This window comes from Phoca vitulina, unplaced genomic scaffold (assembly GCF_004348235.1).
Source record: "Phoca vitulina isolate PV1807 unplaced genomic scaffold, GSC_HSeal_1.0 scaffold10, whole genome shotgun sequence".
Lineage (NCBI taxonomy): Eukaryota > Metazoa > Chordata > Mammalia > Carnivora > Phocidae > Phoca > Phoca vitulina.
The window spans coordinates 46,261,457-46,285,000 of NW_022589713.1; the positions used below are offsets into that span (position 1 = coordinate 46,261,457).

Genomic DNA, 23,544 nt, shown 5'->3' on the forward strand with positions numbered 1-23,544 from the left:
AGGGGAGGTGTGCGCTGGGGGAGGGGTGGATGGTCATTCAGGAGGCAGATGAGCTGCCACAGTCACACCTGCAGACCCTGGATCCAGAACATTATCTCAAGGAAGACCAGGCAGAGCAGAGACCATCCCTTCCTGCACGGGGACAAGTGAAAGAAAACTGCCTCCAAACACAGTAGTCATCCTGGGAATGGAAAGGAGGCCACCTTGTGGCACATACTCACTGGCTGTGTGACCTTGGGCAAGGTACTTTCCCTCTCTGAGCCGCATTTCTCTCATCTGCAAACTAGGGGTAAAACAGCACCTCCCGAGAGAATTCAAGGGGACAATGTGCACAGAGCCCCGAGCCTAACACCTGGCAGAGCCCAACCTTGACAAACAGAAGGCAATTTTTCCGTCAGTGCTGGCAGGAAGATATTTTTGAGGTCGTGCATGCTTGGCGACTCTTTATTTTTTAAAAACCATTTATTGATGTCTAAGATGCATACAGAAACGTGAACATAACACAAGTGCACAGCTCACCAAATTCTTATATACTGCATGTTAAATGCACATGTGTGATCCGCACCCAGAGTAAGAAACAGAACACGTCCAGACCCCGAGACGCCCCCTTTACACCCCTCTCCTGCTAACACCTGCGTCAAGGGTAACCACTAGCCTGACTGCTCAGGGCCTAGATTAGCTGCACCTAATTTTGTCCTCAGTATATCTGGGACGGCACAGTGTAAACTCCTATGTCTGGCTTTTTTTTTTTTTTAAGATTTTATTTATTTATTTGAGAGAGAGAGAGAAAGCACGAACGCTTGTGAAAGCATGAACAGCGGGAGGAGCAGAGGCAGGGGGAGGAGCAGACTCCCCTGCTGAGCAGGACCCCGATGCAGGACTCGATCCCAGGACCCCGGGACCATGACCTGAGCCGAAGGCAGACGCTTAGCCGACTGAGCCACCCAGGGGTCCCTTGCGTCTGGCTTCTTTCAACATCGTGTTTGGGGGACTCATCCACGTTGTAGCATGTTTATGCCCCTTGCTGTACAGAACTGCGCGGTGTGAACACACCACAATCTATTTATCCATCCTCTCCCTTTAGGGGCTGTCACCAAGAGTGGTTTTCCGACATGGAGCAGTCCTGAAGGGAGGTGGGAGGTAGTGGCCCAGAAAGGGGTTCTGAAGTCTCTCATCATACGCCCACTATTTTGTATCTGGATCAGACTAGAGATTCCTGTCTTTAAAGACAGATGCGTGCCTTTGGGTTCTTGCCCCTAAAAAAGCTGTGGACTGAATCACCTCCCACATTCAGAATCTCTCATGGTGTCTTGTACAGATGAACCTTGAGGCACTGTGGCCACAGGTACGACTTTAGGGAACCAAGGTACTGCTCTCAGTTTCCCCCTTTGTGAAATGGCGGGGGAGGGGTCTAAAGGGAAAATCAGACAGTGTTGTGAAGGGGCCCGGTGCTTGGTCAGGTAACACGAGGCTGCGAAGCCTCCTTGACAGTGAGTTGCTGAGGCAGGCTGTGAGCTCAGGGCGGGCCGGCCATAGTCCACCTCCTTCGAGAGCCCCAGTGGCTTCTCGGGAACCCTGCTGTCCCCTTGCTGTTCGAAATCTGCATCCCCGCAAAGCTACGCCGGAGCTCTGGTTTTGTGGATACAGACACAGTCAAGAGTATCCACTGCAGTTTAGTCTAACAAATTCCACAAGAATGCCCTGTCACTTCCCCGGAATGTGTGTTTAATCCTTTCTTATTTTTAGTGATGCTGTTCCCCTTCTTGTGCTTTGGCAGAGCTGGTCCCTGCATGTCAAGACTCTAATAAGCCCATTTGGGGGAGAAAATCAAGAGCGTCCTGCAGTTTTAAGAAGTCACATCTCGAATAAGACTCCAAAGGAAGGCACAGCTGCTGGACTCCAGGGGGGAGTCAAAAAGCAGTGACCGTGAGGCCTTGTCTCCACCACTGAGGAGCTGGTGACCCTGGTCAAGCCCCTGGACCTTTCCATGTATCTTTTCTGTCTTCTTGTTTCCATCCCCGGTCACTGTGGCCACAGGTACGACTTTAGGGAACCAGGCCCCAGGTCAGGCCTGGTCGGCTCTCATGCCACCATTTCAGGAGCCCTGGGGAGGCCTCCCTGCTGTTAGGAGTGTCTTTCTAAATGCAGGTCTTCTGTTGCTTCTCTGCCTACACTCTGGATGTGAATACACCATCCAGGGTCCCGGGCTCTTTACGTCTGGTCTCTTTCCTACCTTGCCAGCCCCTCACAGGGCAGCCATTCACATTCTAGCCAGTCTGTGTCATCTTGCCCGTGAGGCCCACGCTCTGGCCACCTGGAATGCCCTTCCATTCTTGTCCACTCGGCAAACTCCAATATTGCTCATCTTAAAAATTTGCATGCCCTTTGGTCCATTAATTCTGTACTTGAAAATTTACTCAAGGTGAAGAAACATAAAATATAGAAAAACTTTTGTCTTCAAATATGTTCACTGTACAATTATTTATACTGGTACAGAATGAGATTTCCTCAATGCCTAACAATAGGGCAACAGATAAGTAAGAGATAATTATGGTCGATCACAAAGTGGAATCCCATAGAGCAGTTAAAAAGGATGATAATAAATCTGGCTGTCAAAGCACAATTTTCAAAAAGCTGAAGACATGCCTCTCCTACAAATACAGAGTGAACACATGTTAAAGATGTATTTAATTCATTATTGAGGGGGATCAGCAGGATGGTGAAACTAGTTCAAAGAAGGATCTGTAAATCAGATACAAGACTGGGTAAAACCCCATAGGGCGCTGAACTACAACCTTTGGGATTTTATTTTCTGCCAGAGAAATCATTTTCACCTTTACTGGCAAAAGGCATAATTTATAACTGATCAGTCTTCTACCATCAACTTGTAACTTCACAGAATCCAGGCCCTAGAGAGTTAGGCAGGCCTGCTAAACCTTTTCTCAGATTTCAAAGTGTCCAAGATTCACATGCACCTGGTTACAAGTCTGGGTTGGGGCCTGAGATTCCACATTTCAAATTAGCTCCTTGGTGGTGCTAATACCGCTTGTCCATACTTTGAGTCGAAAGGAGCTAAGGAATGTTCCAGCCTACCATCGGAAGGACATGCAACCATCTTTTTGCCTGATTTCCATGTTTTAAATACTTTTGAAAACATGATAATAACATGGGAAAAATGATAAATATTACAACATTAAGTGAAAAAATGAGAACATCAATTTAATATCTAGAAGACATCAGCTTTGCAGAAAAATGGTAGGAAGTTTCAAAAGTACACAGGTGCTTTTTGATATTATGGGCATTTTTTTCTTTTTTCTACCTTTTAGTTATTAAAATTTTTTCTTAACTGAGCATTTTAAAGCCAAGTTAAAAAAAAAAAAATTGAGAAAGAGAAACTCTGCTCCAACATCTCCTGTTCCAAGAAGCCTGACCTACCCCTCTCTTTTTGGCAGAATTAGTCATTCATTCGCTGAGCTTTTGGAAACAGCACCTCTTTTAGCAGAGGAGAACTACTGTGGTATCCCAGTGTCCCAAACAGAAAAATGTGGAGGTTCTCTGGTTGTTAAGAAGGTAGGCAGCCAGAGCCCAGCCTGCTCAGCCCCCCTTCCCAAACCTGTCCCTCCTTACCCCAGCCCCGGCAGGCCCTGAACCGGCTCAAGGGAACCCTTGGCTCCACATTTAGTTTTAAAACCACAGCTAAGCACTTGGCAGTCCTGGCCTTAAGTCCTTCTCGCTCTGTCAGGTAATGATGTATCTCCCTGTTGATGGACTCCAGCACCCTGTGAATTCTTCTAGAATAAGGTTTCAAATGTATGTCCTCCTGTCGCCTAAACCAGGATCGTGATTCATGATGTGATTCATGAATGCACACATTAATAAATTCAGTGTCCTCTTGGCTATAGCACGAGATGAAGCATGACTATGATTCAGTCTGCAACAAGAGAGGCTGGGGTTCAAAGCTGGAGTCTCTGAGTGTGCTTCCTGTCTCTCTATCTCAAAAATATATTTGCAAATGTGATTTCTTTGCAGGGAGTTCTGGCCATTCATCCATCCATCTGCCCACCCACCCGTCTGTCCATCCAACCATCTGTCCATCCATCCCATCCATCTGTCTGTCTATCCTTTCATCCATCCATCCATCCATCTAACAAAGGTCTATGCAGCAACTGCTAAGTGCTGGGCACTGTGGGGGTCCCGTGATGAATCAAGCAGGTGGTCCTGGCTCTCACAAAGCTTCTAGCTCTTAGAGAATATGACCAGTTAGACACATAAATGTGAAATCATAATTTTGGCAGGTACCCCGAGGGAGAGGTTTATGGTTATAAAAGACTCTGAGATAGGCATAGCAGTCAGAAAGAGTTCCCGAGGGAACTGCTTGAGCTTAGGGTGATGAGTCAAAAGGGGGGGAGGGAACAGCATTCTAAGGAGAAGGAGAGTGTGTACAAAACCCCTGTGGCAGGCATGTGCTTGGTAGGGGTAAGACAGAGCCAGCAGACAGCGGGGTTGGGGCAAACAGAATGAACAAGAAGCCAAAGGAAGATGTTCAAAATGCAGCTAGAGAGATAGGAAGGGCTGGAGGCTGTGTTAAGAATCATATGCCTTATCTTAAGAGGAATGGGATTGTGATGCAGGGTTTTGACCAGGGGAGGGACATGGTCCACAGTGTGCCAGGAGCACTTAGCTGAGAAACGACTGTAGATTAGAAGGGAGAACTTCCCATGGCAGGTTCAAGGAACAAACAGCCTGGGGAGCAAGGTTGCAGGGGAAGTGGTGCCGGGAGGTATATGCTTCCGGTAGGGAAGAGGGTAGGAGAAAGGGAAAGAGAGTGAGGACGAGGGAGAGTCTGGTGGTGGAGGCTGACAGGAGGCTGAGAGACGGGGAGGCAGATGTTCTGAACATAGAAGGGATGGATGATGGCACGGCCATGGACTGAAGCTGGAGAGCTTATGTGCTGGGTGTTAACTAAGAATACAGAGGAGGGCGCCTGGGTGGCCCAGTTGGCTGGGCGATGGCCTTCAGCTCAGGTCATGATCCCGGAGTCCTGGGATTGAGTCCCGCATCGGGCTCCTGGCTCAGCGGGGAGCCTGCTTCTCCCTCTGACCCTCTCCCCTCTCATGCTGTTTCTTACTCTCTCAAATAAATAAATAAATAAATAAATAAAATCTTAAAAAAAAAAAAAGAATACAGAGGAGAAGGAGGAGCTTGTGGGTTTGTCTCCACAGAGGCTTTGAGGAGGAGAGACATCAGGCTGGGCAACAGCCGGCCCAGATACTGGGCGTCCCACCCGCTGTGGTAAAGTTTCATGCACCTGAGGCTGGCAAGCTGGTGTCCGGGGACCACTGGGAGCCAACTTCCAGGCTGAGGCAACAGGCAAGCCAAACGAGAGTGCTCAATTCACTTCTGTGTTTCTGGAAACTTTTACGTGCCCACCACTGCAAATAGGCCTCATGTCCTAGCTGGTGATGCTCGGGTCTCTGTAAGGCCTGAGGACATGACCACGGTGGGGTGTACCTGGCCCAGCCTCTGCTGGATGAGGGCTTCCAGTGCTGAGACAGTGCCGTCAACACGCCCCAGAGGGAGGGTCAGCCTCAGACCCAGGTCGGCTGAAGGTCAATTGCAATGGCAAGCTGCTTTCTGCAGTCAACCTCACCCCCGTCTCACAGAAAAGGAATTCGAGTACAATAAAAAGTGGAAAGGGAAGAACATCTGGGACAAAGAAATGACATTTCCACCTGCTTCTGATTACACCAGTGAGGGGTGGGGGAGGGAGGATGGAGAAAGGGCTGTCGGGACTGGAAGAAATGTTCTCGGCAGAACCATGTCTTAAACTACTCTCAGAACACAGCCTGCGGGAAGCTGGGGAGCAGGGAGACCTATGGAGACAACATCAAGGAATAGAAAATAAACTGCGCATCTGGCGAGATTGATGCTGTATGTTTATGCTGGGACACGCAGAGATGTCAAACCCGCTGTGGCCGCCAGGTGCGGGGGTTCAGAGAAGCCTTGCTCTGTTCGGATTTGCGGGCGGAATGAGCTGGGTTGGTGCTAATTTCTTTGTTGTTAATAATGGGTCACATTTGTTGGGAACTTACTGAGTTCCAGACCCTACGTTGAGAGGTTTTATATCCACTGCTTCGCGACCGCTCTTTAAAGGGAGGAGGGGAGGACAGCTCATTTATCTCCAGACTATCTTGATGAGAAGCTGTGCATCTGGTGAGGGCCCAGACCACAGCAGGAAGAGCTCCAGAATCAACAGACCCTTAAGTCTGCACATGACGTGCTTCTCAGGCCACCGGAGCCAAGGGTCGCTCTTAAAGACCAAGGGCCAGCTGCTTACCACCCATGACCGTGATCCCTACCACCTGCTGAGAACAGTGTTCTCATTGTGTGTGGGCGCAAGGCCACGGGCCAGCCCAGGGCAGAGGAGCACGGGATTAAGGAAGACTCAGGACTTGCCAACAGGCCGAGCCAGCAGCCAGTGCTGCTCTTCGACCGACAAGCAGTGGCACCTCAGCTTGGAAGGTCTTTTCACCTCCTGGAGCCTCAGTCTCTCCAACAGGAAATGAGAGTAAAGACGCCTAGTTCGGAAGGTCACCAGAGCTAATCACATCAAATGCTGGGCACATCATAGGAATTGAACAGACACGTGCGGATCTGAAACAACGAAGTCATTAAGCACAATGCGACATCCCAGTGGATGGCAGGATTTAGAGGCCACTTCCCCTAGGCTACGCTGGGAGAGAGCAAAGGCCCTTGGAGCTTCCTCCTGGGGCAGCTCCCAGCCAATGACAAACAGGTCTGAAAGCCCAGCTTCCTCACTTCAAGGTGGACAAACTCTGGGGTCTTACGTGTATTCCAGAGTTCCCCACAGAATCAGGCTGAGCCTCATCCTTCCTTCTCTCCTTTGTCTTCCCTATCCCGTCATCTCACTTCTTTCCTGGGCTCACATGCTCATCTCAAGTTCGCTTCTTGAGAGTCTAGCCTAGGATCCGTGTGACTTCCTGTGGTGTGCCTGCCCTTTCCCCTGGCACTTGGAAAACTCCTTCAGGGCTTATTCAGGGTCATGCCTCCTTTCGTGCAGCCTGTCCTCACCTCTTCAGCAAGGCACTCTCAGCACATAACCACACCGTGCTGTGTGCACGGCTCTGTGTGCACCCATGTGCATGCACGTGCGCACGTGTGTGTGTGTGTGTGTGTGTGTGTGTGTGTGTGCATGTGCACTGTGGAAGTTTGGAGGGTAAAAAATGGTTCTTGTTCACACATTGGGGGTTCAACTCATGTCTAGTGAAAGAATTTGATGGACCAGACAGCAGCCTTGTCCTAAAATACAATCTTTCATGGCAGAACTCTCTAGAGTCTAGGGGTTCAGTGAGGGGGTACAGAGGCCACCAAGGGAAATGGACAGAAAGGGGCACCTGGGTGGCTCAGTTGTTAAGCATCTGCCTTCGGCTCAGGTCATGATCCCAGGGTCCTGGGATTGAGTCTTGCATCAAGCTCCCTGCTCAGAGGAGTCTGCTTCTCCTCTCCTTCTACCCCTCCCCCTGCTCGTGCTCTCTCTCTCTCGCTCTTTCTCAAATAAACAATATATTTTAAAAAAAAGGAAATGGAGATTAAAAAACTGGGGGAATTTGAGGTCCCCCAGCCCTGATTCCACCAGAGCATATTTCAATTTAGGAGTGGGTTCTGTTGTTTACAAAAATAACAACGATGATGATAGTCATGATGATAACCAGAGATCCCTGGTTTAGGATAAACTGACTGAGACTCTTGAGGATTTGGCAAAAGGAGAGGCTTATTCTTTATGTGGTTCATCCTGTCCTTGGCTATCGCCTTCTGCAGTGAGAGCCACTATTAACTGAACCACCCATGTGGACGCACCAGGCAAGGGGCTTTGCATCAAGATGCCATTTGATCCCTCCCAACCCGTTTGGACAGGCATTCCCTACATGGGACCTGCACAAATTGCCACGTCTTTACTGATAGAAATCTACCTGTCCATCTCCTCTGCCACCATCACCTCTTGCCATGTAACTGTTGCAAGCTTCTAACTAGCCTTCTTATGTCCACCTTTCCTTCTTACGATCCACTAACCCCACAGCAGCCTATGATTTTTAAAGAATCTACAGTTGACCCTTGAACCACACAGGTTCGAACTATGCGGGTCCACTTATATGCGGATTTTTTTTCTCGATAAATACAGTACAGTGCTGTAAATATATTTTCTCTCCCTTATGATTCTCTTAACAACATTTACTTTTCTCTAGCTTACTTTGTTGTGAGAATATAGCACGTAATACAGATAATATACCGCATACGTGTTAATTGACTGTTCGTGTTATCGGTAAGGCTTCCGGTCAATAGTAGGCTATTAGTCATTACGTTTTTGGAGAGACAAAGGTTATATGTGGATTTCTGACTGCCACAGGGGTCGGTGCCCCTGACCCCTGCGTTGTTCAAGGGTCAACTGTGTACTGGATCATGCCATTCCCTGCTTCAAACAGAAGCTCTCAGGGGCTTCCCTTCACTACTGCCCCCTGGTGTGACATGGCATGGCCCTGCCTACATGGCCCCCCACAGACATCTTCACTGTTCCCCGGGCTCTTGCCACACTGGTCTTTGAACTGTGAAAACGGCGGGCCGTTCGTGTCTTTAAGCAGCTCTCCCAGCAAACTGGGGCGCTTCTCCCCATCCTTGGCCAGCGAATTCCTTCTCACTTTCTAGGCCTCAATGTCCTTGGAGAAAGATTCTCTGACCCCCCCTTTAATAGAAAGCAGGTTAGTCCCATAGAACTCACCTCAGTTTGAAATGAAATTCTCTTTGCTTCCCTGTTTACCATCTGTTCTCCTCTCAGTCAGCTCTGGGAGTGCAGGGACCATGTTTATTTTGTTCCCCATTGAACCCCTAGCGCCTAGTACAACACCTCGCTCTTAGCAAGCCCCCAATAAGTATTCATCAAGTAAATAGGCAAACGGTGACTATTAGGAAGTAGGACTCACGTTCTGGCAAACTGTGCTGTCATACTACTCAATTCCTTATGGTTATAAGTGAATTCTCGCTTGTGGGGGTGGTGGGGGAGGGGGAGGACCACCTTCGGATGATGGCAGAGGATGGGGATGGTGGTGACCTTCCAATGACCCTCTTCTGCACCCTACATTTCAATGTAACTTGAGGTGCAAGGGGGAAAACCTCTCTTGCCACGTGGAACATAATTTTAACTGTAACTGGCCACACAAATGGTAAAGCACAAGTTGCAAACTACTAGGTGACTGTAAAAACTGTGGAGCTTGCGTCAGGAAGCAGTCCAACAAAAGGACCACAAGTGGCACCTTTTGGAGTCACTTCTGTTTACCATGTTGGGTGATGCCCCTCTGGTTGAGATGCCCTGGCTTGTGTCTTTGGTTGGGGGGGCAATGGTAGGGTGCAGAACAAAGGCAGAAATCTCTAGCAAGTAGAAAGCAGCTTTCCTGTGTTATGGGTGGGGAAACTGAGGCTCGCAGAGCCTACCTGGCACCCAGAGTCACACAGCTAGGATGTGAGGGAGATGGATTTGAATCCGGGCTTTTCTGAATCCCAAGGGGAGATGCGGTGCTCTGTCTCCACAGAGGACTGACTTCTTGAAAGGGCCAAGCCTGGGAACTGAACTGAAATGGCTTCAGAGAAAATTGCTGTCCTGAGCAATGAGTGCTTGACAGGGCAGGTTTCCTTAGAAGTGAAAGCATGGCTGTGGTCCTGAGGCTTCCTTCTGGGGTCTGATTAGGCCGAGAAGGGAAAGCCCCCTCTGGGGGGAGGACATCAAGGTCCAGTCTGAAGGAGCTGGCCGGGCTCCAAGGCCACCTGGGCCGTTTTAAAAGAGATACTTTAAAACGAGTCAACAATTTCCTTTCCCTACTGGATACTTTGCATTCGCCCAGGCTCCTTCACCACCACAGGCTCAGCGCCTTCCCGTGGGACTGGCAGGCTGCAGCGGGGAGGGGGAAGGAGCACCCGGCTGGGAGTCAAGGGTCCTGGGCACTGTTTTTGGCTCAGTCACTGTGAGGTCTTGGGCAAGTCATTTCTTCTTCCCAAGTGTCAGAGGCCCTTCGTTCACTGGAGGAAGAGGCTTATCGGTTCTAACCCGGGGGGTGGGGGCACAAGGGAATCTCTGGTTTAACAAGGGGCACGCGTTAAAATTCTGACCCATCTTCCCATCTGCAGGAGGGGTGCTGATGGCAGTGGGCTGCGTGAGGAAGGTGAATGCCAAAGTGGACATATGGTTCCCATGCACCATGGCAGAAGGTGAAGGGCCCCCAACATTTGCCCTGTCAAATTAGCAAGGAAACGGCACACATTCAAGCACATTAGTTCTTTAAAAAAAAAAAAAAAAAAAAAAAAAAAAAAAAAGCAAAAGAGCACGAACACTCCTTAACCATCTTTGGACAAAGATTTTCACATTCTCTCACACCCAACAAAGTGGTCTAAATGATCGAACAAGGACTCTGGCTCAGATGGGCGCCCTAAGAAGAGCCAGGGGTTAGCTGGCCCAATACTGACCCTCTGGATTCGAGAAGCACATGGGAGGGGACATTTGTCACTTTTTAGCAGTCCCATTATGACCCCCCCACCCCCTTCTAGTGCTGGGGAATCCTCCCCTGTGTGTGTCTCAGGGCAATGGTAGGCCGAAGTGCCTGTGATCTGCTTTCCCTGGGGTGTGGTCTCCTGGCGACAGGGACCTAACCTCAGCCAGGGAGAGGCTCCTGCCTGACTCAGAGCAAGAGGTGGAGAGAAGCCAAGCAGCAACGGTTGCATCCAGGGCACCACGCCAGGCTCTTCCTGTGATCGGACTGAGCCTGGGGTCCTGGTTCCTCAGGCTTCTTGACTCCTCTCCTATCCTGTCTGGTTCTCAGCATTCCTGGTGATTCTGAGAGCCACCAGACAGCCTTTGGACCCATTCTGATTCTGCGGAAAAGGGACAGCATAGTCCCTCCTGCTCACTCCTAAGATCTCAGGCTGGTACCCACTCCACATGGCAATGACTTATTCATCTGGGGATTTATGTGTGTGTCACATTTTCTGCTATTTGAAAATATCAAGAAAATAGATTTGCTATGTAATTCCTACAAGCTTCTCATCCAGCCTGAGAAGGTAGCTCGATGGGGGGTGGGGTGGGAGGGGTCGCTCGAAGTCACAAAGCCCATTCTCCAGATTCTTGGTCGGCCCTGGGGGAGTTTTTAGCCTTAGTTGTTGGCCACTCTCCCTGAAAAGGAAGAAGGGCTGGATTGAATAAGAAGAGGAAATTCAGTATACTCTTGGCACCTGGAAAGCGGTACGGAATGCCCGCCCACCAGTCTTGCCTAGAACCCTCAGGTGTGGATCTGCATACAGCCAGGTACGCTTGGTGTGGTTGGTCTTGGACAAATGCTAACACCCGACCTGGAAAAGTACTCCCAGGGCAAACGCTTCAAGAATCTATTACATATTTCTAGTTATTCACCCAAATGTTTTGTCAAGCACTACTCAGACCATAGCATCAAAACAAAAGATCCCAAAGGTCACAGGAAAATCAGTTGATGTCCCTGTTGATGAAATTTACCACTGTGTCCACAGTAGGTGGTTACAAATTGGGTCGTTTCCTCTTCTCACCCACACCTTGCTCCATCCCAGCTCCAAGTACACTTCCTGTTCATTCCAAGGCCCTCAAAATTTGGTACCCAACCTAAAATCTTGTGAAATTTTGCTTGGTTTAAATTTGGTGGCTATCCTCCATGGAAATTTCCCCTCCAACAGATAATTGACAGAGAGCCAGACATTCAGAAGACTCACGCAGGGAAGAACGTGTTTGTTCTAAAAAAGCAAACCTTCCTACTCAGAAAAGATTTTTTTTTCCCTGCCAGGAAAGTTGAGAACAGATTGTAGGACTTCATCTTAGCTCATGGGTTGAAAAGGCAAAGTCCCGGAAAGGAGGGAAAAGGGTACATTGTAGGATTCTGATGGCTGAGTGCTAAAGAAAAATCAGTGGAAACGAGAGCTTCTTCCAAAGAACTCTTGATCATGAAAATACCACCATAGTGCTCAAAAAGGAACAGTAATTAATGCAAGTGGTATTTTGGGGGCGTACAGATGACTCAGAAGCTGACAATGGGATGTTAAGCAATGTCTTCCTGGATCCCACAGTTCAGTGTTCTCATCGAAGGCAATGTGCCCGGGGATTTTTTTTTTTATCTACACAAGTAATTCCACCTGTAGAAAACCTGCTAATTTACATCCACTAGCTCTGAAGTGGGAACACTGTGGTCTACCCAAACATTCCAAACCTCTCCGTTGGACATGGATTGCATTCTAGAAAACTTTTTAACCAGAGCTATGACAGTGAGTGATGGATCACAGTCTCCTTCACTTCCCAGGTGAGGGTCTGAATGAGCAGTGCAATGGCCATAAGGCAGGGAGGGAAAGGCAAGAGCCGGCTCCAAATATCTGACCTGCCAGAAAGACTCACCCTCGAGGGTGAGAGATGCCAGTGCTTTTCCTTGTCATTCTGTTGGGTTTCTGTTATTAAAATTAGCAGCTGGCCAATTCCTCAGCATGAACAGAGGAGTCAAGCTCTGCATCTGACGGTCCTTCCCCGCACTGAGCCCAGGTCCTGGTGTGGCTCTAACATCCCTCTCCGCTTCACAGACCCACATTCATTCCGGACCAGCCGATGTTCTTGTCTCTTGTTCACCACACACAGGAGCAGGACTGAGGTTTCGTGGTGGTCTCCAGAGATTTATTCTTTTAGGGTCTTATAAGAGTGGGCTTTGGTCTGCTCCCCATCCTAACCTTTAGATGTGTGGTGTTTCCATTGTCGATGGGAAATAAGTTAACCACCTTTTCTTTGTAGGTACATAATCTCTATGAATTTATCACATCGGTAAATTTGTCACAGCAACATGGACTCTTCCAAGAGTCCCCCGAGGGAAGGTGAATTCCAGGGAAGGGGTACAAACAGGTAGCATCACTGCCTAGGTCAGCAGCAAAACCAGTTCAAAGGCTTCCGTGTCCCCTTTCTACCTGCCTAGGATCTGAGTGTGGGTGTCAGTGATGCGCCTCCCCTCCCTACCCCTGAAAACCAGTAAAGGGCAGTAAAATCCCAAGGCCACAACTTCTCCTCCAGCTGCTCCCACACCCCCACGTCCAAGCCTCCCGGCTGCTGTGCCCGCCTTTGTCTCTGAGGCCTGCTTCCTAACTGCGCTTTATAGAGGACAAGGGCATAGAGAATGAAGGAAGGTCCTAGGGCTTGGAAATTTGGATGTGACCTCTTTAAAGTTATTCAAACAACTTGTTTTTAAAATGCCCAGTGTTTATCCATGGAGCAATGTGATTGGGGAGGCAGATGAGGTTTCAGGGAAAGGTCTGAGAAAGATAAAAATAGTCTTGGCTTTCAGAGTGGAAATCCAAGCCCTATCAGGGTACTTCCAGACTATTTTTCCTTTGGCCGGTCATAGCAGGGAGCATTCACATAATGATGGCACGGTAAAGAACAATGCTATCACAAGAGTAGACCGCAGAAGTTCTCCATGGGGGCCTGGAAGCCAAGGCAGGCCTGGTCTTGGGTCTACCACAAAGCTGACATCTTGGCTCAGAGACCGTCTTTACCCTCAAATTCTAGCAGCACGCCACCCAGATTCCCTCACCCTCCGAGGAGGGCTCTTCTAGGGGTGGCTGACTCACCATTATCTCTTCTGGGTTCCCATTGGCTATCTCCACCACCCTCAGGGCAGAGTCCACCTTGACCTTCGCGCGGGTCATAAACTGGATGACAGATGAACTGTCCTGTGGAGGAAACACAACTCAGTGACAGATTTTTTTTTTTTTTTAGTGACAATGTCTGGGCCTTCAGGTAGCGGGAAGAACTAAATTCCAAGATTCCACGTGGGCCAGACCAACATGTTATCACTGAACTAGATACCTCCCCATCCCTGGCCCCCACATAAAGCAGAGCTTTCCAGTGTCTCTCTCGAGAATTCTCTCATGCCATGGTGGATGAAGTTTTGCCAATCATCAATACATGCAAGTCTGTGCTGTGGTTTCCAAGTGGTAAGAGCCACATATTTGGATATTGATACCGACATATTCACAAAGAGTAGAAAATAAATAAAGCTGTTTAATTGTGTACAACAAATCCAAGCCTGGCATTCCGTAGAAGGCATCTGATTTCTATTTCTCAAGCATCTTCCTGCTCTGACCACAACCCTCAAACCCTTCACATGAGTTACTTTTAACTCTTTCTCGACCCTTAAATGAGGCTGCCTGGCGGTCAACCCCTCTAACGTGGAGAGAGGGGACCGGATGGAGGGGTGAGAAAGGGAAACATCTGGCTTAGAGGTGATGGGCCGAAGAGCAAGGAGCCTGGGGTGGGTGTGGGCTCATCTAAGACTCAGGAAGAGCCCACCGGCCAGAGGCATTTGCCAGCCTTGGTGGGGGCTCAGATTTAGATAATGAGAAAAAGGCTCCCAGGCAGGGACAGAGGAGGAATTTGGAAAAAGACAGAGCAAAACTATGGCTCAGGGAAGGGTCAGAAGCTTGAGCCCGTGGTCCAGACGGTGCTGCACTGACCCTGGATGGAGGAGCAACCTGGCTTCTGGCGGGGACACTGGAGCACTGGGCAGCCCACCTGTGGGGGCGGCTGGGGCTCTGCCGACAAGGTGTCGCCTGGCACACCCAGCCACATCTCCTCAGCCGGCCTGCCACACAGGAGGTGCACATCACAAGCCAGCTGTGCCCCAGTGACTAATGGAAGTGGTATTTGGGGGTGTATCCTCTCCTAGAAAACAGTTCTGAGGGAGCCCTCTGCCCCTCTCTGCCGGAGAAACCACAAAGGCCTTCCTGGGAGGACACACGGGGATGCCACTTTGTGTACTTTACCTGGAAGCTATGCACTGATTATTGCTCTCTTTTAAAACAGCAATAAACCCAATTTTGAATGCTTCAGGGAAGCTTGTCGCTCAAACGGACTGTGCCAGTGAGCTCTCATTAAGCACTAAATAACTGTGTAGGCAAATAAGCTTTTACCAATTTAATGGTTTTGCAGATTTGTGGTTTTATGTGTCAGGATATACTGTGTTGGCAATCTTGGATCGTCGTCATCTTGGATGTCCCTACAACAATAGCAATGACGACGACGGTAACCAGCAGAGCTAAAGGCCGAGCAGATGAGGGGCCTGCCGCGCGACAGGCCCCCGGCAGCTGCCGAAGAACACTTTCAGAGAAATCGGAATCCTCTGCTAATTTACAAAGTCAGACCCTACATTTCAAATGAAAACTTGTTAAGATCAAAACAATAAGACCTCAAATTCCCTGGTCTGGGGCCGGACCTTGAGGTCAAAGGAAAATAAACACAACTGCAGGCCCAGGCAAACCACAAGGCTGGAGCAGCTCCATATCCTGAGGGAGACCAGAGGGCTCCGGGAGCCAGCTAGCGCTCACTCCCCAAGGGAGGTCGTGGCTGGCTCCGGGGTCTGACATTCCGCATTTCAAGCCCTGGGAGCAGCTGGGGCCCCATCTGGTTCCAGGTCGGCCTCATTTTAGGCTTTCCTCTGCACCCGGAATTTCTGGTTTCTGCAGAAAGGGCACTTTCAGGGAGAATGAGCCTCTAACACCTACAGAGGACACCCCACAGCTGTCTCTTGGGGTGCAGACTGGGCTGGACGGCCCTTGGGAACAGCAGGCAGTGGGACACGGCCCTTGGCAAAGGGTCACCACGGAGCACTGGGAGAGAGGGAAGCCAAGGAGCAGGCCGCAGCGCTGTGTGCAAGAAAGGCCTCAGGCCTTGCGGTTAAATTAAGGACAGATGACTGAAGTGCAAGCAGCCTACACCTGGGTTAAGGGTGAAAGAGGAATCAGTGGCTTCCTGCCCTCGGCGCCATAATCAGGGCTCTAGTGACAGTGATGAGTGTGGCGTGGGGAATAAAACTGTCACCAGGGCCATCTGTCAAGAAGATGAATAGGACAGGTAGGATTACAGGATCCTGGGGACCCATGCCGGAAGGCACTTCCTGTGATGCGGGCCTTCCAGACCCCCTTCCTGGAATCCCAGGGCGGCCACTGGGGCTCTGGCTCCTCTCTGCCTGCTCCTTTCCCAAAGCTGTCCTTTTTTAAGGGAGAAGCACAACAGGGAGTCACTGCTGTGAGAGCCCAACGCACCCCAAACTGATCTCCCTGCAAAGGAAGCCAGACAGAACGGAACTGCGCACAGCTCTGCCTGGGTGTGGGGGGGCTGGGCCAGCTACAGATGGAAAGTGGGCAGAACATCTTGCATCCCCCATGCCTGGGACTTCTCAGGTCAGCATGCTACTGCCACGCCTAATTTAAAAACTAACATTGGAATGACTTTTCTAAAGATATTCATTCAGGTTTATACTGAACACATTTAGTTCTTCCAGAGGAAAATAAATAGAATCTCTGCGGCTAACAGGCATATTTTATTTTATCTTCACAAGTGATTATTTTTAAAGCATCTTGTTGGATGTGGCCTTTCATACTCAGCAGCTCTTATGTTAAAATAAATCAGTGAATTTGTCTGACATTTTTTTAAGAACCACTAATTCACTGACTGAGATATTTTTAAATGAGCCACTTTTGACATGATAAACTCATAATAGCAAAGTCACCTGTAATTCAAAAGTTGGACTTCTCTGAAATAAGGTGTCGTCCAAACAAAGGACTGGCAAACTACCACCCAGGGGTCAAATCTGGCCCTTTGCCTGTTTTTGTAAATAAAGTTTTATTGGAACACAGCCCACGTGAAACACGCCCACTCATTTGTGGATCATCTATGGCTGCTTTCACAATGCAATGGCAAAGCTGAGCTGTGGCAAGAGACTGTAAAGGCCTGTAAAGACTGAAATATTTACTACTGGCCTTTTACAGAAAAGGTCTATCAACCACTGATCTAGAACGGGGTCCTGAGAGCAGCAGTACGGGCATCAGGGCATCACGTGGGAGCTTGTCAGAAACACAGAATCTCAAACTCCACCCCCAGGAATTTGCATTTTAACAAGGTCTCCAGGTGATTCTGATGCAAGCTAAAGTCTGAAAAACTTAAATGTGCAAACAAAACACCTGGGGAGCTTATTAAAATGAAGATGCTGATTCAGTAAGTCTGGGTCATAGAGCCCAAGAGCCTGCATATTTTTTTTTTTTAAATTCTGCATTTCTAATAAGTTCCCAGGTGATATGGATACTGCTGGTCCTCAGAGCACACTTGGAATAGCAAGGGTCTGGTATCCCCCACCCCCAGCATCCTCTAGCAGCAAATTACCAATGGCACTTACCAGAAAAGTTTTAAAAGGGGCAGGCAGAGTTCTGAGAAAACCCACTCCAATGCTTTTAAATGAACCCAAAGAGTGCAGTTCCCCAGGTATTACCTTCTTCAATATTTCTGTGTTCAGCAGCATGTAAATGTCTATAGTACGACTTTCTTCTTTAGCAAGCGCACTAAGGTTACAGTGCATTGTTAGGCAAGAAATTCCTAGTTTTTCACAGTCCTGAAAAGAAAAATAAGAGAACTGTCAAATGGTATTAAAAACAAAGACAAACGCACAGCAGTTTATGGCGCAGAGGGCTCCATGAGGTTCTATTCTGGTCACTAAGACAATCCCAGGCCGAGGAATTCCATAACAAGGTGCAATCATTCCTTCTTGCCACCAGAGGGCAATAGAGGGATTTCCTGCCCAGCAGGCACCAGAACATACTTTTGTCAAGCAAATGGGAAAAAGCCATCCACTGGTTTACCCTACCAAAAAATTGGATTTCACAAGGAGAAATAATTGTTTTTCAAAAACAAACACATTTACATATTCCAAAAGCATTTTTCTTACGAGTTCTGGACAAAGATGTGTTTCCTACATTATGTAATTTTTGTCTGTATGGTGGCAAACATACTTTCGTGCTCTTTTCAGGTAGAACAAATAAGAGGGCGGAGAAGTCATAGGATTGATGAAAACATATGAGTAAAGAAAAGCACAGGTTTGACCAAGCAAATATGTGAGTCACCAACAGAAACCTAAATTCCAAATTAAAGTTATAAAAGAGGAATTCTTCCAAAAGATGTTTGGGAGGGTTTCAAGGGTGGGGTAAGACTGTCAGTCATATACAGAGTTGTGTCTGTCAAACCACTAGATATCAATGTACCTAACAATTCTAAGGGCTTTTTAAAATAGTTGTATCATCAGCACTAGGTAAGTAAAAACAAAAAAAACAAAAAACAAAACAAAAAAAACCCCGTCAAAACCAAAAAAACACCCCCATATTCCCAAGTGGCAAACAGCCCTACTTTCTCTTTCAGGAAAAAAAGAGAAAAAAAATGTGAGGGAGATGTGCCCAGCCTGAAATAAGGAGCTAGAGAGATGTAACCAAATATATGGGGGAAAGGAGGCTTCGGCAAAGCACACAATTCCATCTTCAATACCCTCACTTTTAAAACAATGGAGGTATAACTTACATATAGTAGACAGAATTAAATCTTAAGGGTCCATCTTGATATATTTTACATGTTTATACTCAGATCAAGATATAGAACATTTGCGGTACTTAAGCAGGTTCCCTCATGCCCCCATCCCTTTTGATATTCCTTCAAGAGTAACTACCATCCTGACCTCCAATACCACTGCTAGTCTTGTTGTTTCTGAACTTCATGTAAGTGAAATATTATGTGTGCTTTGGCTCCAGCTTCTTTCAGGCCTTATTATGTCTGTGAGGTTCATTCATGTTGCTATGTGTGGTAGAATTGTTCGTTACTCTGTAATATTCCCATGTGTGGCTACACCACAATTGTCTACCCATTCTTCTGTTGTTGGGGATCTGGACTGTTCCCAGCTTTTAGTTATAAGATTACCATAAACAGTCTTATCCACGTCTTTCGGAGGACATAAATACTCATTTCTCTTGGGGATATACCTGGGAATGGAAGTGCTGGGTCACAGGGTACAGAGATGTTTAGTTTCAGTGGATCCTGCCCAAGAGTTTTCCACAGTGTTTGTAGGAGAACCATCACTCTTGATTAGACTCATACTAGTTGGAGAAATGTTTTACTTTGTGCTTGGTGGGTTGCGAAGGTTTTCCCTTTGCCAGGCAATGGAATTTGGAATGTAAATTTAACACTTTGATTGAAACCTCAGGCTGAAAAATAGGAGTTGACCACAGTCCTTGTGACTTTATATGCCAATTGATTAAAACCAGATTTGGGAAATAATAAATGCCAAATAGAAAACTGGCCTCTCATCTCAGACTTGCGTTCCTAGTGAGGACCACCCATGTTAACCCAACTAGTAAGCAAATCCTTACCAAGACTTTTCTTCCAGACTTTGTGAAAAAGGCAAATATTGTATGGAAGATATTTTCTTGCTCTTGAGGGATGATGCAGGGGGTTGGGTTTTTCTGGAAAGAACAGTTTCCCTTCTCTTGGCTCACCTGAAAGTGAAAAGAAATCTGTCAGAGTGGTCTGTCCCAAGAATGAATCCTGAGCCTGGAATCCCTTGTTGCAGGGGTGATAACAATGTCCGCACTTTCCCCTTGTCCATTCTCCAGTGGACAATATGGCTGCAAAGCTGAAGGGCAGAGTAGTAGCCTCAACCACGCCAAACAATCCTAAGTCCTTAAATAATTGAGATGAGATGGTACACAACATGCAATTGAGATGTGACTAGGAGACAGTAAGACTTAAGGAACAAAACAAACCCTACACTTCACGGTTTCTAAAGCACATTTATAAACCTCCTCGTAGCTACTCTCTGAGGTGAGCTTTCATGCTCTTTGTCTGGATGAGGAAACGGAGACTCAGGTTAAGTCACTGGCCAACAATCACAGAGTCCAGAACCCAGGTCTTCTGAGACCAAGCCCTCACGCGCGGTCCACTGCCAGAGGTTTTCAAACTGTGTTCCATAGGACTCCCAGCGTGCTATAAAACCCCACAGTCATCTCCCCAGAGAGGAGAAGAGGCATCTAGCAGGACCCCTCTGGGCCCCATTCTCTGCTCCAACTAGAGCCGCAGCTACATATAATGTCACTTAAAATGAGCGTTCTGCTAAAAACAACAACAACAACAACAAAAAGACAAGTTGGGCAGCCACCCCACTGAGCCATACAGGAGCTTATATGCCCGTGAGCTCTTGGTGAGTTATCTAATTTTGCTTCTGATGGCAGTAGCAACCATGCTGAGCAACAGCAACAGTAAAAACAAAACACACTGAAACAACAGTTTATGGTCTCCCATGTTGGTTTCTTTGAGGGCAACACTATTTTTGAGGAAATGCTGAAAAAACCAAGACTTCTTATATACATCATCATACCACACTGGTTGTAGCTGAGGACTAGACAGAACTGAAGGTCAAGTGGTAAAAGTTGTAATTAGTAATTCATAATTTAGGATGGTGTTTATAATCCCATTTCTAACCAGAATCATCTGTTTAAATCAAACACTCTTATTTTTAATGCCCTTGAGGAAAATATAGTGTGTTTGAATTTATTCAAGAATGTTTCAGCTTCTCATTCATGGTAGGGAGCAAAACTTAAAACTTTTACATAAAGAAACTTCTAACTTAAGTCAACAGTGCTAATCTTTTCATAATGAACTATAAAATAAGACCCCCCAAAATTTGCTGCATTAATCTCGATTTTTTCTTTGCTCTAATAAACACATACACCAGGATTTACTATATATGCCTAAAAACAAATAAGATGAAGGTCTCTTTCCTCAAATTAATTATTAAAAAAGAGAGAGTTGCCTTTACCAATCTCTCATAGTTTAGGATTTATTATTCTTTAAGAATATCTTATAATTTGGGACTGTCTCAATTACTTTATTTTTTTTTTTAAAGATTTTATTTATTTGAGAGAGAGAGGGTTGAGAGAGAGAGAGAGAGAGAGAGAGCACAAGCAGGGTGAGCAGGAGAGGGGGAAGCAGACTCCCTGCTGAGGAGGGAGTCTGATGCAGGGCTCTACCCCAGGACCCTGGGATCACGACCTGAGCCGAAAGCAGACGCTTAACTGACTGAGCCACCCAGGCGCCCCTCAATTACTTTACTTGAACCACAAAATCTGGGAAGACACATCAGCCTGAAACGGTCTCAATCAATATTGGTTTTGGCCGCTTTTAGAGGTTACGAGAGGGAATTAATGGGAAGGAGGAAATGAGATTTAACACAGATTTGGGGATTATTCCTCGGGTGCAAGTGTGTCAAACTGTGCTAAATATTTTAAAGCTCATTTTAGAAAGCAAAACACAGGTCGCTTATGTAGTGAGGATCATGCATAATCACAAGACAAATGAGAAAGACTGTTGCAATGTTATGCAAACGAGCACTTGTGTTTCGCCATAAAATTTCAGCAAGAAGCTTGGATTCAAAATATACTGCATTTCAAATTAATTAGACAAATTTGAGATGATATGCTCTGGAAAACGACTAAAAAGTAGCTTCGTCGTGATAGACGCTGATCTCAAAGGAGATACATTTGCATAAAATCATTTCAGGAGACGTGTGAATGGAAAGAGTAATATAAATTAATATATTATTCTTATACAATTTTAAGTATGCAATTGCATGGTTAGGTTAAATATTATAAGTAGATATTATTTCATTCCGTTTCTAACTTCTTCTATTGAGGTAAAATTTACATTCACAAACATGCACAGATCTTAAGGGTATAGTCTGATGAAATCTGACAAATGAAATCACCCACATCACCACCACCCCAATGAAGGTACAGAATCTGTCACTCACTCCAGAAAGTTCCCTCTGGCCTCTTTCCAGTCCATTCCCATCCCCTACCTTCAAGGCAACCACACTTCTCACTCTTACTAAGTCGGCCAAAAAACCATTAAATGTACCTCATCAGGGAAGTGGGGATTATGTTATTTGGGGGTTACCCTCTATTTAGGCACATAGGGCACATCGTGGATAGAAAACATTTCGTTCATCAAGCATTTGAGAACTTGAATGTGTTGTCCTCATGTTCTTAATTCCAATCATTTTTCGCTCTGAAGCATCCTCCACTTTCCCTCTTTGTCTTCTGAGGTGGACATCTGCTGAAAGGCTACTGGAAAAATGGTACTTCTGCAGGCCTGGGGTGTGCACATTCCTCTGTTGAGATGACTGGGCCTGGCCACACAAACACATTGGTCTGGGTTTAGAGAAACAGAATCTCTGAGTCTTGCAGGATGCATTCGTCCTTAATTAAAATCAGGGATGGGGGCAGAGTTCCTCCTGGCTCTGCAAATTGGTGCTTTGGGTCTCCAGGCTGGGAGAGGAAGTGTGGGAATGGAGCCCCAACTCAGCCAGTTTTGCTAACTTGGGGTGTGAGGAGCCTGGCGCCGTGAAGACCCCCACACAGACTGGCAGGAAGCTGGGAATGGCAGGGCAAGGGGGTGAGCAGCGGCTGAAGCCTCAGTGCGTGCCAGGCAGGGGCAGACACATGGCTCAGAGCTTCCCTCTCCTCTTTCCCCTGGCGTCTCGGGGGCCAGTGAACAGGGTGCCGACCGTGATGTGATGTGATCCCATGTGACATTTGATCTGCCCCAGTGGAATCTGGAGAAGGGAAGTGGAGACTGAGTCTGTGGTGAATGAAAATCTCAGCCAGTTGTGCTCCCGACTGTGGTTACACGGGCATCACATCAATCGGGGGGGAAACAACATTTTTCTGTGAGGTTCAGGGTGGTCCTCTTTCAAGGGGAGATTGAAGGTTGCCTGGTGTTGCATGAGTCTGATTCCGACCCACTAATCCTGCTGCAGACGCTCCCTCAGCTAGAATTGAGCAGCTCAGACCCTGGCCAGGTCATGGAAGGGAAGGAGTTTTCTATGTTGGATAGATATGTATGCGACAGTCGCAGTAACACCCAACATGTGCGCGGCCCTTACTGTATGCAGGTTCTGAGTGCTTTACACATACGAGCTCATGCAGCCCTTGCCCCCTGGAGGTGAGTGCTGTTACTATCTCCATTTTACAGATGGAGAAACGGAGGGGCAAGGGGAGACCAGATGACTACCTGAGGTCCCCCAGTTAGCAGGCCATCCAGCTCCAGAGTTGGTGCTTATAACCATTTTCCTGTCTCTCAGGTATAGAGGCTGAGGACGGGGCTGGGGCGGGAGTCACGGACTGGCAGAGGTGGAGGGAAACCAGACCTTCTTGTTCCCACCTAGGCCAAAAGGAAGGGAGCACTAGCCTAGAAGCCTAGGAAGCCCAGAATCCTCCATCCTGACCCATTTCTGCCACTGTGGCCAGAAAAACAACTCCTGGCCAGAGCGTGGGAGATAAAAGTATCCGCTGGCTGGGGGGCCAGGCTCCTCAAGGCTGTCTTGGGTTGGAAGGGGGACAGAGCATCCTGGAATGTGGTTTCTGGGAGGCAGCCTGCAGATCACGCAGTTCCTTGGCCTCAGCTGACAGATAAAGAACCAGAGCCCCCGAGTTCCAGGACCCGTCCAAGGTCACGTGACTGCCTGTTGGCAGCAAGAAGCATGCGGTGAAGGAATCCCGTGGCACAGGTGGTCTTGATGAGCCCTCGACAGTCCAGGAGCCAGCCCCAGCTCTGCCTCC

The 23,544-nt window shown here is 47.7% G+C and overlaps 1 protein-coding gene across 2 annotated transcripts in view; it reads right to left on the bottom strand.

The window, feature by feature from the left end:
- The window catches only part of ITGA9 (integrin subunit alpha 9), a 330,110-nt gene that overhangs the window by 18,424 nt on the left and 288,142 nt on the right, over nt 1-23,544 (bottom strand). For both annotated transcript variants that reach the window (XM_032408998.1, XM_032408999.1), the window contains exons 24-26: nt 19,300-19,425; nt 17,382-17,501; nt 13,687-13,788 (exon numbers count right to left, since the gene is read on the bottom strand). In XM_032408998.1, coding sequence (XP_032264889.1) covers nt 13,687-13,788; nt 17,382-17,501; nt 19,300-19,425 — 348 coding nt within the window. The remainder of the gene's footprint in view (nt 1-13,686; nt 13,789-17,381; nt 17,502-19,299; nt 19,426-23,544) is intronic.